Raw genomic sequence first — 16865 nt, 5'->3', positions numbered from 1 at the left:
CTAATGCACGTCAGCCCAGAAATGCCACGCAGATATCCCTCCTATCTCTCGTCCTCTCATTTTGCCTTCTGTCATTCTTTCAGTCAGGAGAGTGGAGGATATTTCAGAAGACATCTGAAACATATAGGGTAAAATACTAAAATACTATAATTATATGATACTTTAGTCATATGAATGTTTAAGCCTGTCGATCAGTTTTTGAAAAATACATTTATGTTTAATCCAAAACTTCAAATCAAATGTCATTGATTCATTTCCCTCAGCACTTCACTGATCAAATTATACTATCTCAAGTCTTCAGAGGGAGCTTGTAAAAATGTAGATCTCAATTAGCAAATAAAAAAGAGAAAGACTAAATGATCGTAATATTAAACGTTTTGCTGTGCATTGCAGTGACACAGAGACTTTGTTTCTGACGATATTTGAACCACATTTAGGGTGATCGTGCTCTTTGAATCAACATGTCTCAGCGTGAACAAGGAACCCTTATTAGTTAAATATCTGCTTGCATGAAAAGATAAAGCGGAGGGTGCTTTAGTGGCAGATATATAGGAGGCGCAGGCTGTGGTGGAAACTCTGCCCTGAAACTATGATTATACAAGAACACCTTGTCTCTCCAAGTCACAGTTGCAGATTAATAATGCAACCTGTGTTAACTTATTTCTTTTTCTTTCCTTTGCTGCTTCGCTGTGTCTTATTTATTTATCTTGTGTTGCATTTCTCTCTGCTCAGTGTTCCTGTATTGCCTCGCTCACTTGTAAAACCTAAGAAGTGATTAATGGAGACATGAAGGCCCAGCTGAGCTGATAGTTGGGTTTGTTCTGGGGTATGGGGTTAAAGCAGATTCCCCCGGGGCCAGTGTCACAGTTTATTTAGTGGCGGAGCCTTTGCCAGCTCTCAGTGTGAAAGTATGAGAATATGGGTGTGTAAGTGTTTACGAAATTATGATCTGTCTTTGTATGTCAGCGTTCTTGTCCCTGTCAAAGCACAGAAATGAAAAACTGTTTTTTGATGCTTTTAAGAGACAAACCCTGGAGCTGCTGCACTGACAGTAAATAGGACATTGTGTGAACACAATGGTACCAACCAGGGCACATGTTTCTTAGTTTGTGACTGTCAATTAAAAAAGGAATAAAGTATAACCCAGTGTAACAGCTAAACTAAATATTTTATCAATCCACGCAGCCTCTCATTGTCAACAGAGGCTCCTCTAAATTCTGTTTCCTGATTACCAAACAGGTTACAGCTCCAACTCCTCAGATTTCTGCCTCAGTTAGGGTGTCTCCTTTGCTCACAAATATTGATTGAACTATCAAAGATTATAGAAATAACCGATGTGGATTCTATTTCAGGGTGAAAACTTTAATGTTTCCCGAGGCTGAACCTGCCACTAGTTACCAGGTATAACCAGAGGGGGGAAAGACAGCGTGCCGAGAGTAGGTGAAAGACAGATAATTCAAGAGTCAGATGAAAGCAGATAGATGATGGAGTGTAGATACTAGTACAGACAATTTTTTCCCTCAACCCCCTCCCTCCCTCTCTATCCTCCCCACACTTTCCCTCCCACCCTTATTCCCTCAGTTCTTTGCCTAATAAGCAGCGTTCCTGTGAGCTGATGCAAGGCGGAGGAAACAGAACAGGCGTTCTGGGACCGCTGGAAATATTCCCACATGAGGCATAACATGATAAAGACTTATTATCTCACTAAGCTGCTGTAAACACAGATGCACACATAAATACACACTGTACACAACTCCTGCTCGCACACAAACACACACACACACACACACACACCCATTCACAGAAAGTCAAAGTGGTCTGGCTTTGCAGTTCTGACGAGCAGTGACCAGGAGGAATCTGACAGAGCCAATCCCTCCAACAAAGCCTGAGAGTCAGCCGCGATGAGCCAGCTCACTGGGCATTTGGCTCGGCCTGTTTGAACTCCACACACCCTGAGCAGTGGGAAGGAACAGAGGGAGAGTTGCGATTATTATTAGTGCTAAATTTTCGGGAACATCTGAACAAGCGTACGTGTTGAAACAGGAGCCATCCCAGCTCCGCTCCGCTCGTCAATCACACCAGACACACACATAAACACATGCACCTAGCATGTGCTGTGAGCTAATCCATTACAGTACAAAGGCAGGTGTCAGCCTCTTACACACACACACACACACACACACACACACACACACACGAGTCATCAGAAACATGTTGAGTCCCATTTCCCTTCTTGTCTTCTCCATCCCAATTAAAAGGCAAAGGAGGTCTTTTATTTCCCGCTCCTCCAAACACATTCTTTATCTCTCTGATCTGCGCTCCTCCTCCCTCCCTCGCCTGGTCCCCTTGGGGTAGTGGGAATGTCTCTCCCCACACTCTCTCAGGTCAGGGGTTCAGATGGAGGGGGTCTGAGCATGTAGAGAGATGGAGGGAGGGAGAAAGAGACACACAGGAGGAGTGAGTGGCAGGTTGAGGCAGGTCTCATGCACGGGCAGCTACCAGAAACACTTAAACTTAAAGCATTGTGTATATGTGTATTATAGCCCTAATCAGAGACTTCAGGGTAGATTTATGCCCCTGCCTTTTTCCCGACCTCCATTACACCAGCTTATATACACCCATTACAGGATATGACAAAGTACACACCCTTTAGAGGAGCATACCACATTGACTGTGTGACTGTTTGAAAAAAAAAAGCGCATGCGCTCAAGTCTTAACACACTCCCCACCTTCCCATTAGGTCCTTGTCCACCTGCAAGCTCTGTCTTTCTGTCCCTCTTTATCTCCCCTCCCCTCATTGCTAATAAGGTCAATGAGGAAGAGTAAGAAGCAGATGGGTGTACAGTACATTACAGCTCAGCGCTATAGAGTGGGCTAGGTATAGCAGGCTGGTGATTCATGCTTAGTGAGACGTGTTATGATGTGAGGAGTTTCTACTGCAGTACAAAGTCAGTGGACTGTGCAGAGGGATATGTTGATCGCCCAGCACGATGCCTTGCTTCATAATATTACCTCAGGGAGCAGTTTGACCTAGGAGAGGTCTGGATGGAGGTGGGAGGAGACAGAAGGAGTGGAAGGAGTGTCGGGAAGAGAAGTGAGGTTGGAGATTAAGTGACTATAGCTTCAAGTGTGACGATGAAGCTCCACTTCTCCGTCTCAACTTCGCAGGCAGATGGGTGCCAGGAGGGAGAGAGGGGAGAGTCAATGGGGAGGAAAAATACTTCAGTGTGATATGTGCTTTTAAACTGTCCACTAGCACCTAGTGTGTTAGTTCACCCAAAATGATAAAACACATTAAACAAAAACTGTCTCAGCACAAGGTCCACACAATAGCCAGTGTGGGGTTTTAATGCCTTAGCTGTGGTAACAGCTAAGGCATTATTTGTAGTCCCAAATAATTGTGATCAAAATTTGGCTTGTGCTCCTCAATACATTGAAAAATTAGATTTAAAACATTTAACAGCAATATGTATATGTATGTAATATATATCAGAAAAAAATGTTTTCCAGGCTAAGCCATAGGCCTCACTGATTTCCAAGCAGTGGCCATTTTTTTGAAAAAAGACAAATTGGTGTAGGAGTTTTAAAATGTCTTATTTTTTTCTCTTTGTATTGGCACAAAAAGATTCTATTCATCTACATTGTGTTGAGGCAAAAGCAGAAGATTCAGTGATTCCTCAGAGGAAAAGAAAAAGTTTCTCCCAAAAGATTCTCCCATGAAATGCCTTTTATTGTTTCCCCAGAAGGCCTGGGTTGTACGCCTCTGAAAAACATCCACACACACAGTTGCACACAGACGGTGGGTAGAGTGCCTCGATGGCGTTTTGTGTACCTACTTTGGGTTGCTGAAATAAAAGCAATGGAACTTTCCCCTTTAAAACTATGCGCCTGTGTGTTAATTTCTAAAACTGGATGAGGCAGAAAGACGAGATTGAGCTTGTCATTAGGAGTTCACAGCCTGCGTGCTTGCATGAAGGTTTGTTTTGTTTTGTATTAGCTGCCTTGTGTGTGTTCTGCACGCGGATGTGTGTGTCTCTGTGTCTCCTCTCCCACGCTTCGACTCCTAACGATGGCAAATGTGCCTGTGTGTTTGCACGGCGTTGTTTCTCAAAAACAACAACACATCCAGGAACGGCTCGTTTTGTCAGGTTTTTGCTCAGGGAACATGCTCTAATTAGAGAGGCCCTATGAAGATGCATCAAACAGATCTTTTCTCAAAGGCCAACCTGCTCATGGCTCACACACAGCGTGCGCACATGCCACCTCTGATTATTGGAGAAATGTGTGTGTTATTTAACTATATAGCAGAGTATTAACTGCCTTGTCAGTTTAGATTTGCTGCACGTCTGATCCAAATCTATGGATACGCTCCTAGACACACATTTACATGCAGGGGGGGAAAAAAGTGTCAGCCTCAGGTGTTGCTTTGTGGCCACTGGGGCATGTTTGTGTGCTGGTGCCTCACAATGAAGAGTCCTTTTCACAGCGCACATGCACACACACGTACACAAACACACACAATTCACTTTTCTCTCACAGCGTGTGTTGACTTTAGTTTCCTGCCTTGTTTGTTCACTCAGATGGGAGCAAGGCTTTCTACTCAAACTGCCCAGGTCACTTTTGTTCAATCGCTGTGTTGTTTTTTGCACCATCCACCACCACCTCCCACTGACCCTCCCACCCCTCTGCTGCTCTCAGGTGCCAGTGATGATGGTGGAATCGGCCTCTGAGACAATTCGAACAACACCGTCCAACCAGAACGGAGTCAGCAGCCTCAGCAGCCAATCAGACGGAGGAGGAGGTAGAGAGGGCGGGTCTAATGGAGACACCAACGGAGAGATCAGTCCAGTCGACTTACTGCACCTGCAGCAACAACAGGTGTGTGTGTGTGTGTGTGTGTGTGTGTGTGTGTGTGTGTGTGTGTGTGTGTGTGTGTGTGTGTGTGTGTGTGTGTGTGTGTGTGTGTGTGTGTGTGGTGACATGTTGTTTACATACTGTACATACAGTATGTGCTTTTTGAGACCTGTTTTGCAACACCTCCCACTTGTGCAACTCATGTGCTTTACAGTATGTACTTTACATTGTCAAGAGCAGCAACACCGGGCCGTTACATAATGTACAGATGTGACAGCATGTAGTCTCTGGTAGGTGTCAGCCTCGTATGTGCAAACAGTGAAAAGCTCTGACAGGTTGGCTCGTCGGCGCTTTAATTATTCACTGTTAGTGATGTGCCAACTAATTCCACTGGGACAAAGTTCACCATCATAATTCATACACTGATTTCCCACGAATTTCTTGTTACACGTTGCTTGCAGAGAAAAAAAATGGAAGACAGATCTGCAGATGAAGCTCAGCCTATAGGTGAAAGAAGCGATTTCGCCCTGTTGCCCTACAGATATCTTTGTGAGGACCATTTTGTGCCTACATCCCACAGAGTGAGGACATTTTGGGGAAGTGAGGACATTTTGGCCGCTCATGTGTGTTTTTGTGTGTGTGCATGTGTCACAGTTGTGGGAGAGAAGTCTTTCTGTTTTTATCATTTCATGAATCCAACAAGTAGTGTTTGTGTGTGTTTGACACTTCTGCATGTAGTGTCTAGAGCAATGATATCTTGCATCCTGTTAGTCAGTTCCCCCTTTCAAACACAAATCGCAACCCCTTCACACACACACACACACACATACACGCACACACACACACATAGGCCACTGTGTAAAATGGAATTTCCAAACTTCCCGGAACGTCTTGGATGAAATTCTGCATTTTTATTTCTCATTCCCCTCAAAATCCACATAGCTCTTTTCTGATTGCTCCCTGAAGGACTCAGGCTTTTGCACATAATACACACGGACGCGTGCTCACACACACACACACACACACACACACACACACACACACACACACACACACACACACACAGCATTTTAAATATGCTTTTTCAGCCAGAGGTCCCTACATTAGTCATTTGTCCATAACTGCACAGGAATGTGTGCCGAGTGTTGTCATCTGATGATGGAAACACACATGTTGATTCATGTTTTTTCAGTCACTGATGTGGCATTTGCTGCAACTAAATGTAATTATAATAAAGAAACTATTTTGGGTTTATGAACATATAGAAAATAGGTCACTTTCTCTCTCTTTGTTCTGTGTGTGTGTGATATCTGCCCATCAGCAAGGGTCAATGTGAGTTCTGGGCTCACCGACACCAGCTGAGTTTCTAGTTGAGGAAACCCAGAGGGAAAAGAAAATCTGGGTTTCCTCCCTGCTGCTAAAATAATTCCCCCATAATTATAATGATGGAGCTTTAGGTGAATGAAGAACACTCGAGGCCCTTCACTCCTGTCCTGCTCTCCCCCCTCCTTCTCCTGACTGCATCCTCACCCTGCTTTCTCAGCAACCTTCAGCTGAGGACCCACACACACGGCCGTGCACAAACGCACACATATAAACACCAAACCTGTAGCCCATACAAAGCAGGTCTTTATTCTCTCGGACGCGTCTCTGCTCTCTATGTTTTTGCACCTGTGTGCATGTGTGTGTGTGTGTGTGAGTGCACGCTGGTATTTCCTCTCTTGAGCGGGTAACCAACCACAAACATACCTCCCTCTCTCCATCCATTTTTCTCTTCCTCTCTCTCACTGTACTTCTTTTTCCTTCTATCCGCTGTGGACCATGAAAGACAAGCACAACCTTTCCTCCAGATCCCAGCCCTACCTCGCAAAAACATCCACACATATAGCAGTACATACACAGTCGTTTATTGTAGTAATTCCCTATTTATAGATTTCTGTTCTGCTCAATTTGCACAGATTGAAAAGATTTGAGTTGTCAGGAGGCAGAGGTGTGCCCTTCGGTACTATGGATATTTCTCTGGAACTCTGGAACTGTTTACTCAAATTTTATTTCTGCCTCTTATATTTTTGCACAGTAGGCGATATTGCACAAATATCAGTATAGATAAGATGATCTTCTATTAGTCCCACAATGGGGACATTTGCAAGTAAAAGTACTTGCTGTGAGTATCTATACAAAGGTCTACCACATCACTATGGTGTCGGTGGTGTCTCTTTCGCGGTGAGTTCTGCTGCTGCACGAGGCGGAGTCTAATGTTACCTGTACGCTCTGATTGGATCATGGCAACAATCCCCCCCTAATTGAATGCTTAAAATAAAATGAACACATGTAACACAATGCATTGTAAAAAAAAAAATCTGACTGTGAATGACATGACATCATGTAGAAAAAAAGAGTTATTTGGTGTGTGTGTGTGTGTGTGTGTGTGTGTGTGTGTGTGTTTGTCCCTGTCGTCTCTGCGTAGTATATCAGCATTTGGTTGCCCACATACACCTCTTCATCACCCACCCCTCTCTCCCTCACCCTGCCTGACCCCCTGGATGAGATGGGATTCAGTGCCAGTGAGCACTGCTCTGATACCACAATCAGTAAACACTTGTGCAGCTCACTACTCATAAAATCAATATCGTCTGATACAGACAGCCCCTATACTGACACTTGTTACCTGACAACCTTGTATAACAACCTGCTTGCTTCAACCTGAAAATCTTTTGTGTATCTCGTCCTCCTTCTTCTCCTCCTCTTGTTCCCTTCTCCTCCACGCTTGAGTCTCTCACCTGAAGGTGCAGTGCAGACTAGTGTTGGTGCTTAAACACCATGCCAGTGCGCACTGGAGCAGAAAAGACACACCGACATACACGCACAGACACACACAGAACTCCTGACACCGGGCTGTTGTCAGAACACAAAGCCGTCTTTTCCTCAGCCCCTCGGGAACCTGGGAGAAATCACAGCCATCTCCAGCCGTCAGAGCCCTCCACCGGCCTTTCTTCGTCTTCTGTCTCTTTTGCTCTCTCTCTCTCTCTCTCTCCCAGTGTCTCCATCTTTCGCTCACTCTTTTTCCATCTCTGTCATTCTCTTCATCAATTTTTTGTTTGTCATAGATAGACAGATATAGATATATAGATATATAAATAGATATATAGATGGATAGATAGATAGATGGATAGATAAAGGCAGATTGAGGTAGATGGTCTGTGGCCATAATGGGGTTGAGGGAGTGCGTGAGCAGATGGAGTGAGCTGAGGAGATGGAACATATAGCCAGAGGGAATGTAGGTAAAAGGAGGGGTAAAGAGGCAGCATATTGGGGGAGGAGGGCATTGGAGGGCTAGAGAGGAGGAACAGGGGGGTGAGGGAGGTGTGTAACGCTGAGACGTGTCAGAAAAGGGCGCCTGGGCCTCCCTGTGGAATGTGGCCTGTCTGCCTCCCCAGAAAGAACAGAGCAGGAGAGAGGGAAGAGAGGGAGAGAAGAAAGGGAAGAGGGGGCGAAGACCAGTTCTGCCCCATCATCGAGGGGAGAGAGCAGGGAGGGAGGGGAAGGAGGGAGCAGTGGGAAAACAAAGAGTGGAGTTAAAGGGGGGAGAGGAAGGAGAGGTGGAAAAGTGAGAGTGCAGCAAGAGAGAGAGAGAGAGTGTATGGCACTTTGTAGAGGTGCCGGGCACGGCTGTAGACATGAAATGATGCATAGCAGAAGAGAAATGTAAGCAGGATAAATCCTAACAAACCTCAAAGTGTGTGTGTTTGTGTGTGGCTGTGTGTGTGTGTGTGTGTGTGTGTGTGTGTGTGTGTGTGTGTGTGTGACTGGGTGGAGGGTGCTCTGACGAGAACCAGGTGTCTTTAGTTCTTGCCTGTTCTTTACGTCTCTCAGCTCCCCCCTTTTTTTTTGCAGATGTGAGTCCACACTTTCAGGCCTCGTCACTCCCCCTCTTCTCTCCTCCGTTCTCACCCATTTCTGTCTCCTCCTTTTCTCTCGCCATCAATTAATTGCTTCTGGTGTTTCCAGCAGCTACGGCAGTGGCGGCTGGCGATGACGGCAAGAGTAGCATAGGGAAAAGTAGGAGGGAGACTAAAGAGAAAGCAATGGTGACAAAAAGGTGCCATTTCCTCTTAGGAGTGCCACTCGTCAGTTGGCTAAACCAACCACCGAGGGTTTTTTCCTCTTCCTCTTTCTCTCTGTATTTTTCTCTCTCTTGCACTTAACTCACTCTTACGTGCAAATAGAAAGTGAGAGGCAGATTGTAGTGGCGGTTTCCCTTCCCAAAGGGTTTAAAAGGAACATTGGTTGAGAAAAAGGCAGTTTTCAAAATTGGTTTGGAGCTTCGATCCCCACTCCCATTTGTCACGTTCTATTTTTTCCTCAGTGCTTCCCTTTTTCCTCTCTCGCATGCACACACTCATTCTGAGAATCTTTGTTTCTCCCCCTCTTCCACACACACAGGCAGTTACACACATGCACCGGGCTGTTGTGAGTTAATGAAGGGTGTAATTAAGGAGCCACAGTGATGACTGGAGATCGGGGGGAACCGATACAGATCTCAAATATACACAAACACTGATGATAGATAACTGTTTTGTGTGTGAGCACATGTGTGAGAGCTGTGCATATGGGGTTTAATGCCGGGAGTGCTTTGCGGACAGATGTATGTGACGGGTGTGCACGTTAGGAGATGATGAGAGACACTGGACGATTCACATAACGTATGGCTTCCTGCTAGATTGGCTAGACTGAGTAATTATGACCTGTAGAGATGGAAGTGGGGAGGTTTTTTGAGACATGTGATTCCGTAGCTACGGCTGTTAGGCCTTCGCTAAATTATGGGAGGTGAATGTTGGTCACTTGGACAGTTATGTCCTGTTTGACCTCCAGCTCTCCACTAGAGTTCACTTTTAGGTCAGTAGTGCAGGGGCGATGATGGTGAAGGGGTGGCTGCAGGAGAGGAGGACATTGTTAAGGAGTGGGCTTTAATTTACTGCACCATGAATGTGTTTTGTGCATCTTCACGACAGGTAGTATCCCATGTGTGCCTCTGTGTCATTTTCCTGTCTGTCTGTAACTCGTTTGTGTGCGTATATATGTCCGTCTGTCATATATGCAAGAAGTAAATCAGTCTCTCTCTGAGTGCTGCCACCTCCTAAAAGCTTTCCCTATAGGTCTCGGCCCAGCCTTTCTCTTTATGCCTGGGGTCAGCGTAGTTCACAGGTCAACAGAGGTCATGCTGAGACAGAGGAGGGGCAAGTCAGGTTGCCTAGCATCACAGAACACCCACTGCTGTTACCGCGGCGATACAAAGAGACCTATAGAAGACCAACTTCCTCTAGGAGTCTTAAAAGCACCAGCAACTCCCTTTATCTGTCTTCTCTGACTTTTCCTTGGCTTTTCCTTGCCCTGTCACTCTGTCTTTATATGAACCTAATATTGATCGGTTAAGGCCTTTACACTTATAAACACACGAAATGTCACAAACACACCTGCACATACAAATCTCATGGTCATTAATGCGTTTCACCTGAATCCCCTCCCTCATATCCATCATTCAGTGATTTTTTTTCTCACACTGAGTCCTAATTCTGACTTGCTGAGATGTTGTATTTATGAGTACCCATAAATTTTTTTTAGTGCTTTTTCCAGCCAGGCCATTGAGTGTTGAAGAATCCACTGAGTGAGACTTGGAGAGCAGATTTTTGTTCTTACTATTGATGTCCTTTCAAATGCTTTCCTTTTGTATTTCTTCACTCCACCACCTCTATACACTTTTCATTCTCTAAGTACAGTGTAACATTTCTGAGACTCAACAATGGTTGGAGATATCGAGGTTATAAATATGTTTTAATTTTCTGACTGGGTTGACTTAAAATGCAAAATGGACTTATGAATAAGGTTTATGGGCAAATCTTTTCCTCTGAAGAATTCTATAGGGTCACAAGTGTGGATAAAGAGTAGACAACGGACAGTAGGCATGGTCCACCAGGCCATATCAGCCAGCATGAACACAGTCACGGCTGGTTGACCCCACCAGCCGAGAGGCTCAGAGACAAGAATAGACAGAAGAGGGTGTGTGTGTTTGTGTGTGTGTGTGTGTGTTAGTTTGTCCTGCCTCTGTTGTGGAGACTGAAGTATGTACACACTCCCTAGCCACCTGAAAGGGTTAGGTTGTGTTTGGTTGCCATGGGTGTGTTTCGAGGCACTTACGCTTCGTAGGCCTCGCTGTGCTGTCAGGTAAATAACACACACACACACACACACACGCTCACACACAAGACACACATGAGCCAGAATGGACGCTCTTCATGAAGAAGTTCTTGAGGGTGTCAACTGTTGACTCTCACTCTTCAGAAGGTATTGCCATGGTGACAGAGGCCATTTGAAGAGGTCGTAGGTCAGCGAGCAAAGCTGCATGACCTTACTATTACTGGTCAGTGACACTGGGATGTGACTCTGTGGGTGTGTGTCTTTGTGTGTGTATATGTGTGTGTGTGCCTGTTCACTTTGGTCACTGTCTACTGCTCCCTCTCTCAAAAAGCAAAAGCCTTACCTGCTTTTAATTGACAGCGGCTCAGATTCACAGTTTCATAGTTCATTAGGGGTGAAGCACTCAAACAAGAGAGCATTAGTTTACAACATCCCCGTTTGTCCACCTACTCACACAGGTCGCACAAAAGCCTCATATCGTGCTCCTGGTGTCCCCTCTTTTCTTAAAAGTCCTCACTTTTTCATACCCTCGCAGAGAGGGAGAGCGACGGACAGTGAGAGGGGAACGAGAGAGGGTAAAAAGTAAAGACAAACTGTGCAATGCTTACAAGGCTGCTAGGCAAGTAGTTACCCTGGAAACAGTTGAGAGCCCGGGATGCACACAATGAACACACATACACATCACGTACACAATAGCTGCAGAGGCCTAAAGTGTTGCTAATTAGCTAGTCTGTGCTGGTTCTTTGTGTGAGCCATTTTAAAGGAGAGATTAGAGTCAACAGGGAGGAGGAGAGGAATGCAGCTCTTCCCTCTCTCTTTCTTTTGCTCGCTTTCTTCTCGAGCTCTGGGACTATGCATGCTGGCATTTTTTTTCCTTCCTGATTGACAAAATGCATTTGTTGTCTTGTTGGTGAAGTTTTCCATAGCTCAGAACATCAAGAATACAATTAGATGCAGTGAAACTTAAGAGTAAAGTAAGTTAGCACCTGCAAGAACTGCGAGGTAAATCATAAAGAAATGACACTAGCAAATGACAACTTGTTTTTCTTGCTGGTTTTCACCCAAATACTGTAACATAATAATGTTTCTTTAAAAGCTTGATAAGACATTTCTTTTTTTTAGTCAGTTCCAAATTTAAAAATAAAATGCCATAATGAAATGCCGATGCAGCTTTAAAATTATCTTTATTCAAAGTTAACCCCCCCCCATTAAATAAAAATCTATTGATTACAACATTTTACCAATCATTTTGATTGATTTATGAGTAAGAGCAGAACTTTCAATTTTTAAACATACTAATTATTGGAAGTGAAAATGGAGATGAAAACCTTGTGTGTGCATAACTGAATTAAGCACAGTAGGTCAAAGTTGAATCACATAGGCAATAGCTGCAAAATCTCCTTAAGATAATAAAGATTAAGAAATAACAAATCTTACATAAATTAGGTAATAATAATGTTGTTACCTTTATTTGACTTAACTGTTGTAAGTAATATGTAACTGGTGACTAAAGCCTGTGCGATTGTCCTGGTTGCTTGTTCCCCAGCTGTTACTGAGCAGATTTATAACTCTCAACAAAAAAAGTTTGACAAAAGTCTTACTGATAGAAATTTTGCCAGATCAACAAACGTAAGACCTTGTCAAGTAAAAAAAGCTTTTACAAGAATAGAAAAAGAAAAGAAAATTTAGTGGGCTTTGGGTTATTTTAAGCTGAAAAATGTGCCCGTTCACATCTGGATGGATTGACCCTCTTAAATCACATAGTCCAGCACATGTACACACACACACACACACACACACTTTTCCAGTTCAAGTACACACCCCAGCCTTTCTTCTCTTTTTGGGGAAGTTAAACATTTTGTGCTGGTTTAGAAGTTTAACTTCTTGTACAGCAGCCAGCCTTTGTTGTATTTGCCCACTTCCGGTGTTTGTGTGTGTGGTATGAGTGTGTGCTGGCGTGTGTGTGGTAAGGGTGGGTGTGAGGGTGTGTCCACCTCCATCACCACAGCCACAACCAGGTGTGAAAACCCTCTGAAGCAAAAACATGAAAGAGTTTTATTCCCATCGAAGTGGGCAGGCAGACTAATAGTTTTGCAGGCCACTGACGAGGAACGTGTTTTTCTGTTTAACCAATAGGCGTCTTTATGTGTGCATGCGTCTGTGCGTGCATGCGCACATGGCAGACAGTCTTTGTTTGTGTATGTATGTGTTTTCCCTCTGTCTCCTGAGTTGAGTCTTGGCAGTGTCTTGCATGTGTTATTAGTTTGATTTTTTTTCTTTTTTGGTTATTAATAATAACAGTTAAACGGTTTCCATATGTGAGGCCTGGTTGCCAGGCTAGTGCTATCCTCATCATGGACTGGCCTCGCACAGTCTCCGCTCTCAGGAGTCGCACTTGCTGGGCAACAGAAAAAGCTTAAACTCTGGAGGTCGCCCAACTGAGACCTTACACCTAAATGGCCTTGTCTTCCCAGGAGCGTGACCAAACCACTTAACTGTCCTACCTTATACAAGATGAGGCCTAAATATTACAAGGTACTCTGTGTGTGTCTGTGGCTGTGTGTGTGTGTTTTCCGCTGTGGGCTTGGTCTGTCTGGAGTGAGACCTTCCTCTCTTGCCAAACGAGCTGTGTTGAAAACCACAAGGAAACTGCAAATGTGTATATAATGTATGACGTTTATTTGTGTGTGTGTGTGTGCGTGCGTGAGGAAATTGGGAAACTGCTGTAGAGCTATTTGCCATCAATTAGATGCCTGGACTGAGATGAGGCCTACAGTAGAGAGGGAGCAGCTTTTATTCTCAGGAAGGGGTTTCCTCTCTGTAGTGTCTATCTCGATGCCCCTTTTCTCTTCACTTTACAGAGAAAAGCTGACAACATCTCCTTAGGACGATTTCTATGTGTGTGTGTTCTAGACGTGTGTGTATGATGATGAATTGTGTCATGATATAGAGCAGTCCTGGGTATTCAGTCAGCTCCTTTTTATGGCCGTGCATATACCCCTGTGAATCAATAGAAACATTAGATGAGTGTCGGGACGTAGTTGAAGGGGAGAGGTTTTCTCGTTTCGCAAAACAGTTCTGAACTGAAGAGAACCATCTGGAAAACGGCAGCGTCCCGCGAGTTTAGAACAGGTCCCTTTTGTGAAAAATAGGATGTGAAAAAAAATCTAAAATCAGCCAGGGTTTTCAAACATTACGGCATATTTTGAAGTTCTTTTGGAGTTTGTGAGTTTTTATTGCATTGGCTCTTGAACGCGGTCTTTCCTCTCTTTAATGGTCAGTCTGGGCCCAGAGAAGCTTGCTTCAGCCGTTTTAAAAAACCTCAGCCCTCGAACGGTGCCTTTATATTGCGGAAACATTACATTAAATAGCTGAACGGGATTACGGCTGGCTGGTATTTCTGAAGGTGTCCCAGATAGTTGCATACTCGACGGCGGTCTAAACGGAGCGAAGCACTTTTTGTTATAGTGGTGGATAACTGGTTTGAAGTCCACGTTGCTATGAGCAAAAACAAATGGCCGAGGCTGAAAAGACCTGATTAATACCAGAAAAGGAGAAGGCGTACGTGAGGAAGAGTTGGAGGGAAGGGGCGAAACCTTGGCAGAGCATAGTTTATTTGTAACCCACCATGAAATTGAACGGCTTTAGCAGGCTTTGCTTAAGGCTGCCTCTTACCCCTATATGTTTACCCCCTGGAAACCCCAGATCTGTCCTAAATAAATGTACCACTCCCTGTTTCCTGACCCCTTTGATTTATAATAGATAAGTTAAGAGAGTTACAGTGTGATGTCAAATTAGTGTGTTTTAGCAAATGTGCTCTTGCATTGTTATTTCTACAATGGACAAACTAAGACTGACAATGTAACATTTTTTCAGCTTCTCACAGCACTATTGTTTGTGCTGCTGTCTATTATTCATTTAAGATCCTGCTCCCTCCTGAGCAGATGTCTATCATTTCTTCATACTGCTACAGAACAAAATATGTTTTGGTCTGAACACAATCCTGCAAATTTCCATTAAATATAAAGTCTGAATCAGTGAAAAAGAAATCTGCCCTTTATGCTTCAGTGTTAAATTGAAATAAAGACCTCCAGACTTTGGCCTTTTTGGGCATGGTTAAGAAAAAAGAGCACATTAAGAGTCTGTCAGTATTCTCAGCTTCACAAAACTGTATAAGGTAGATACTGTAAAAAAAACCCTGCTCTGTCAGTTCAATTTAGGTAATAAAAAAAGATACTAAAAATAAAAACAAAAGATATATGATGTATTTAAACTATGTCAGTATACAATATAATACTGTGAAAATAATCAAAAAACTGTTCACACAATATTTTTCATCAACAACATTTTTTAGGGATAGTAAGAAAACTTTATTTTTAATAACGTAATGGGATCCCTGCTGCCAGTTGACAGGAAAACTTTTAACAGTGAACCTGCTACAATCTATTACAACCATCCCTTAAACATTTTTTTACTTATCCTAAAGGCGGCTTTACCTTTCGCTATGTACCCACCCACTCACAGTCCTGGCTGTTTATTTGACAGTCAAGGGAAGTGAGGGTCCACTCATACGGCCAACAGCTGCATTCACAAGGCTTGTTTCCATTGGTAGACCTCGACAGTCTATTTTAGGTCTCTGTCTCACTCATATCTGCTCTCAGAATTTATTGTGGCAGTGAATAAGGGCATGGGTAACAGATTTCAAGAGAGAAGTGGAGGGGGGCACAAGAAAGACAGAATATACTTGGAGAGATGCCAGCAGACATTTTGCAAGTTATATACGTTATGTGGAGAGGCGGAGTGAGGCCGAGAGAGAGGAAGAAAGACGGAGTGATCTGGAAAAGCACTCTGGTTTTTGTGGTGACTGACAGTGATGCATTTGATATGTGAGATTCCACCGCGGGTGTAACCGAGCCTTCACTCACAATCGCCCAGAGTCACCTCTCCAGTAATCTGACTGCACAGTGTGTGTGTGTGTGTGTGTGTGTGGGGGGGGGGGGGGGGGGGGGGTATAAACACTTGGCCAGCCTCTGAAGGCAGGTGAGTTGGCACTGTGTCATCCTTTTGACAAATTTACATGCTTTGTAGATTGTGTTACATCTTTTCAGTCTCGTTTCATCTTAGTATCTGATCATGATTCCCCCCCGAGTATCCAGAGAGAGAGAAGGGAATCAAAGATAAGAGATTTAGAGCCAAAAAAACTAGTGGAGAGTAGCAAAGACCAAGTCAGGAGGGAAAGTAAATTAAAGTAGAAAGGGGGGTTTATTGGAGTTTCAGGGTTTTTTTTTTTTTTTTGGTGTCAAAGTGAGATGGCGCATGCCGTGCACATGGATACAAGGGATCACCAAGGTGACCCATGAGGACGGCAGCATCGACGCAGCTTTAGCTTGGCTTTCAGCTTCAATGACAGCACTCCAGAACGGAGATAGAGAGAAAGAGTGTGGAAAAAAAAGAAGATCCACTGCTCCTCTCTGAACCTGGACTCTTCCACTGATCCAAAATCAGACAGCGTGCAGGCCTGTTGAGAAGCAGCAGGGTGTGACAAGCTCTCTTCTACATCTTCACCTTGTATCTATCTCGCCGTCTCTCCATCTATTGTTCTCTCTTGGGGAAGAGGAGGGATAGAGGAATGGAGGAACGTGGCGTTACAAGCCTCTCTTCCCAGGCTGCTGAGCTGTAGTAAGGCAGACGGGGATGCTTGTTTGGCACAGTGGAGATCTGAAACATCTGAATCACTTGCTTAGTCTAGCCAGGTTTAGCTCTGTTGTGGACAGATGAAGAAAGTACGAGCCTCTCACTCAACCTTACTTGTTCTC

At 44.1% G+C, this 16865-nt stretch overlaps 1 protein-coding gene across 4 annotated transcripts in view; it reads left to right on the top strand.

Annotated features, from left to right (window-relative positions):
• Positions 1–16865, top strand: part of foxp4 (forkhead box P4) — a 93032-nt gene that overhangs the window by 28049 nt on the left and 48118 nt on the right. For all 4 annotated transcript variants that reach the window (XM_069537723.1, XM_069537726.1, XM_069537731.1 and 1 more), the window contains one exon: positions 4699–4878. In XM_069537723.1, coding sequence (XP_069393824.1) covers positions 4708–4878 — 171 coding nt within the window. In that variant the 5' untranslated portion in view covers positions 4699–4707. Of the gene's footprint in view, positions 1–4698; positions 4879–16865 lie in introns of those variants that run through there.

This window comes from Paralichthys olivaceus, chromosome 2 (assembly GCF_024713975.1).
Source record: "Paralichthys olivaceus isolate ysfri-2021 chromosome 2, ASM2471397v2, whole genome shotgun sequence".
Lineage (NCBI taxonomy): Eukaryota > Metazoa > Chordata > Actinopteri > Pleuronectiformes > Paralichthyidae > Paralichthys > Paralichthys olivaceus.
The sequence above is the reverse complement of the archived record's forward strand: the minus strand, read 5'-3'. Positions and strand labels throughout refer to the sequence as shown.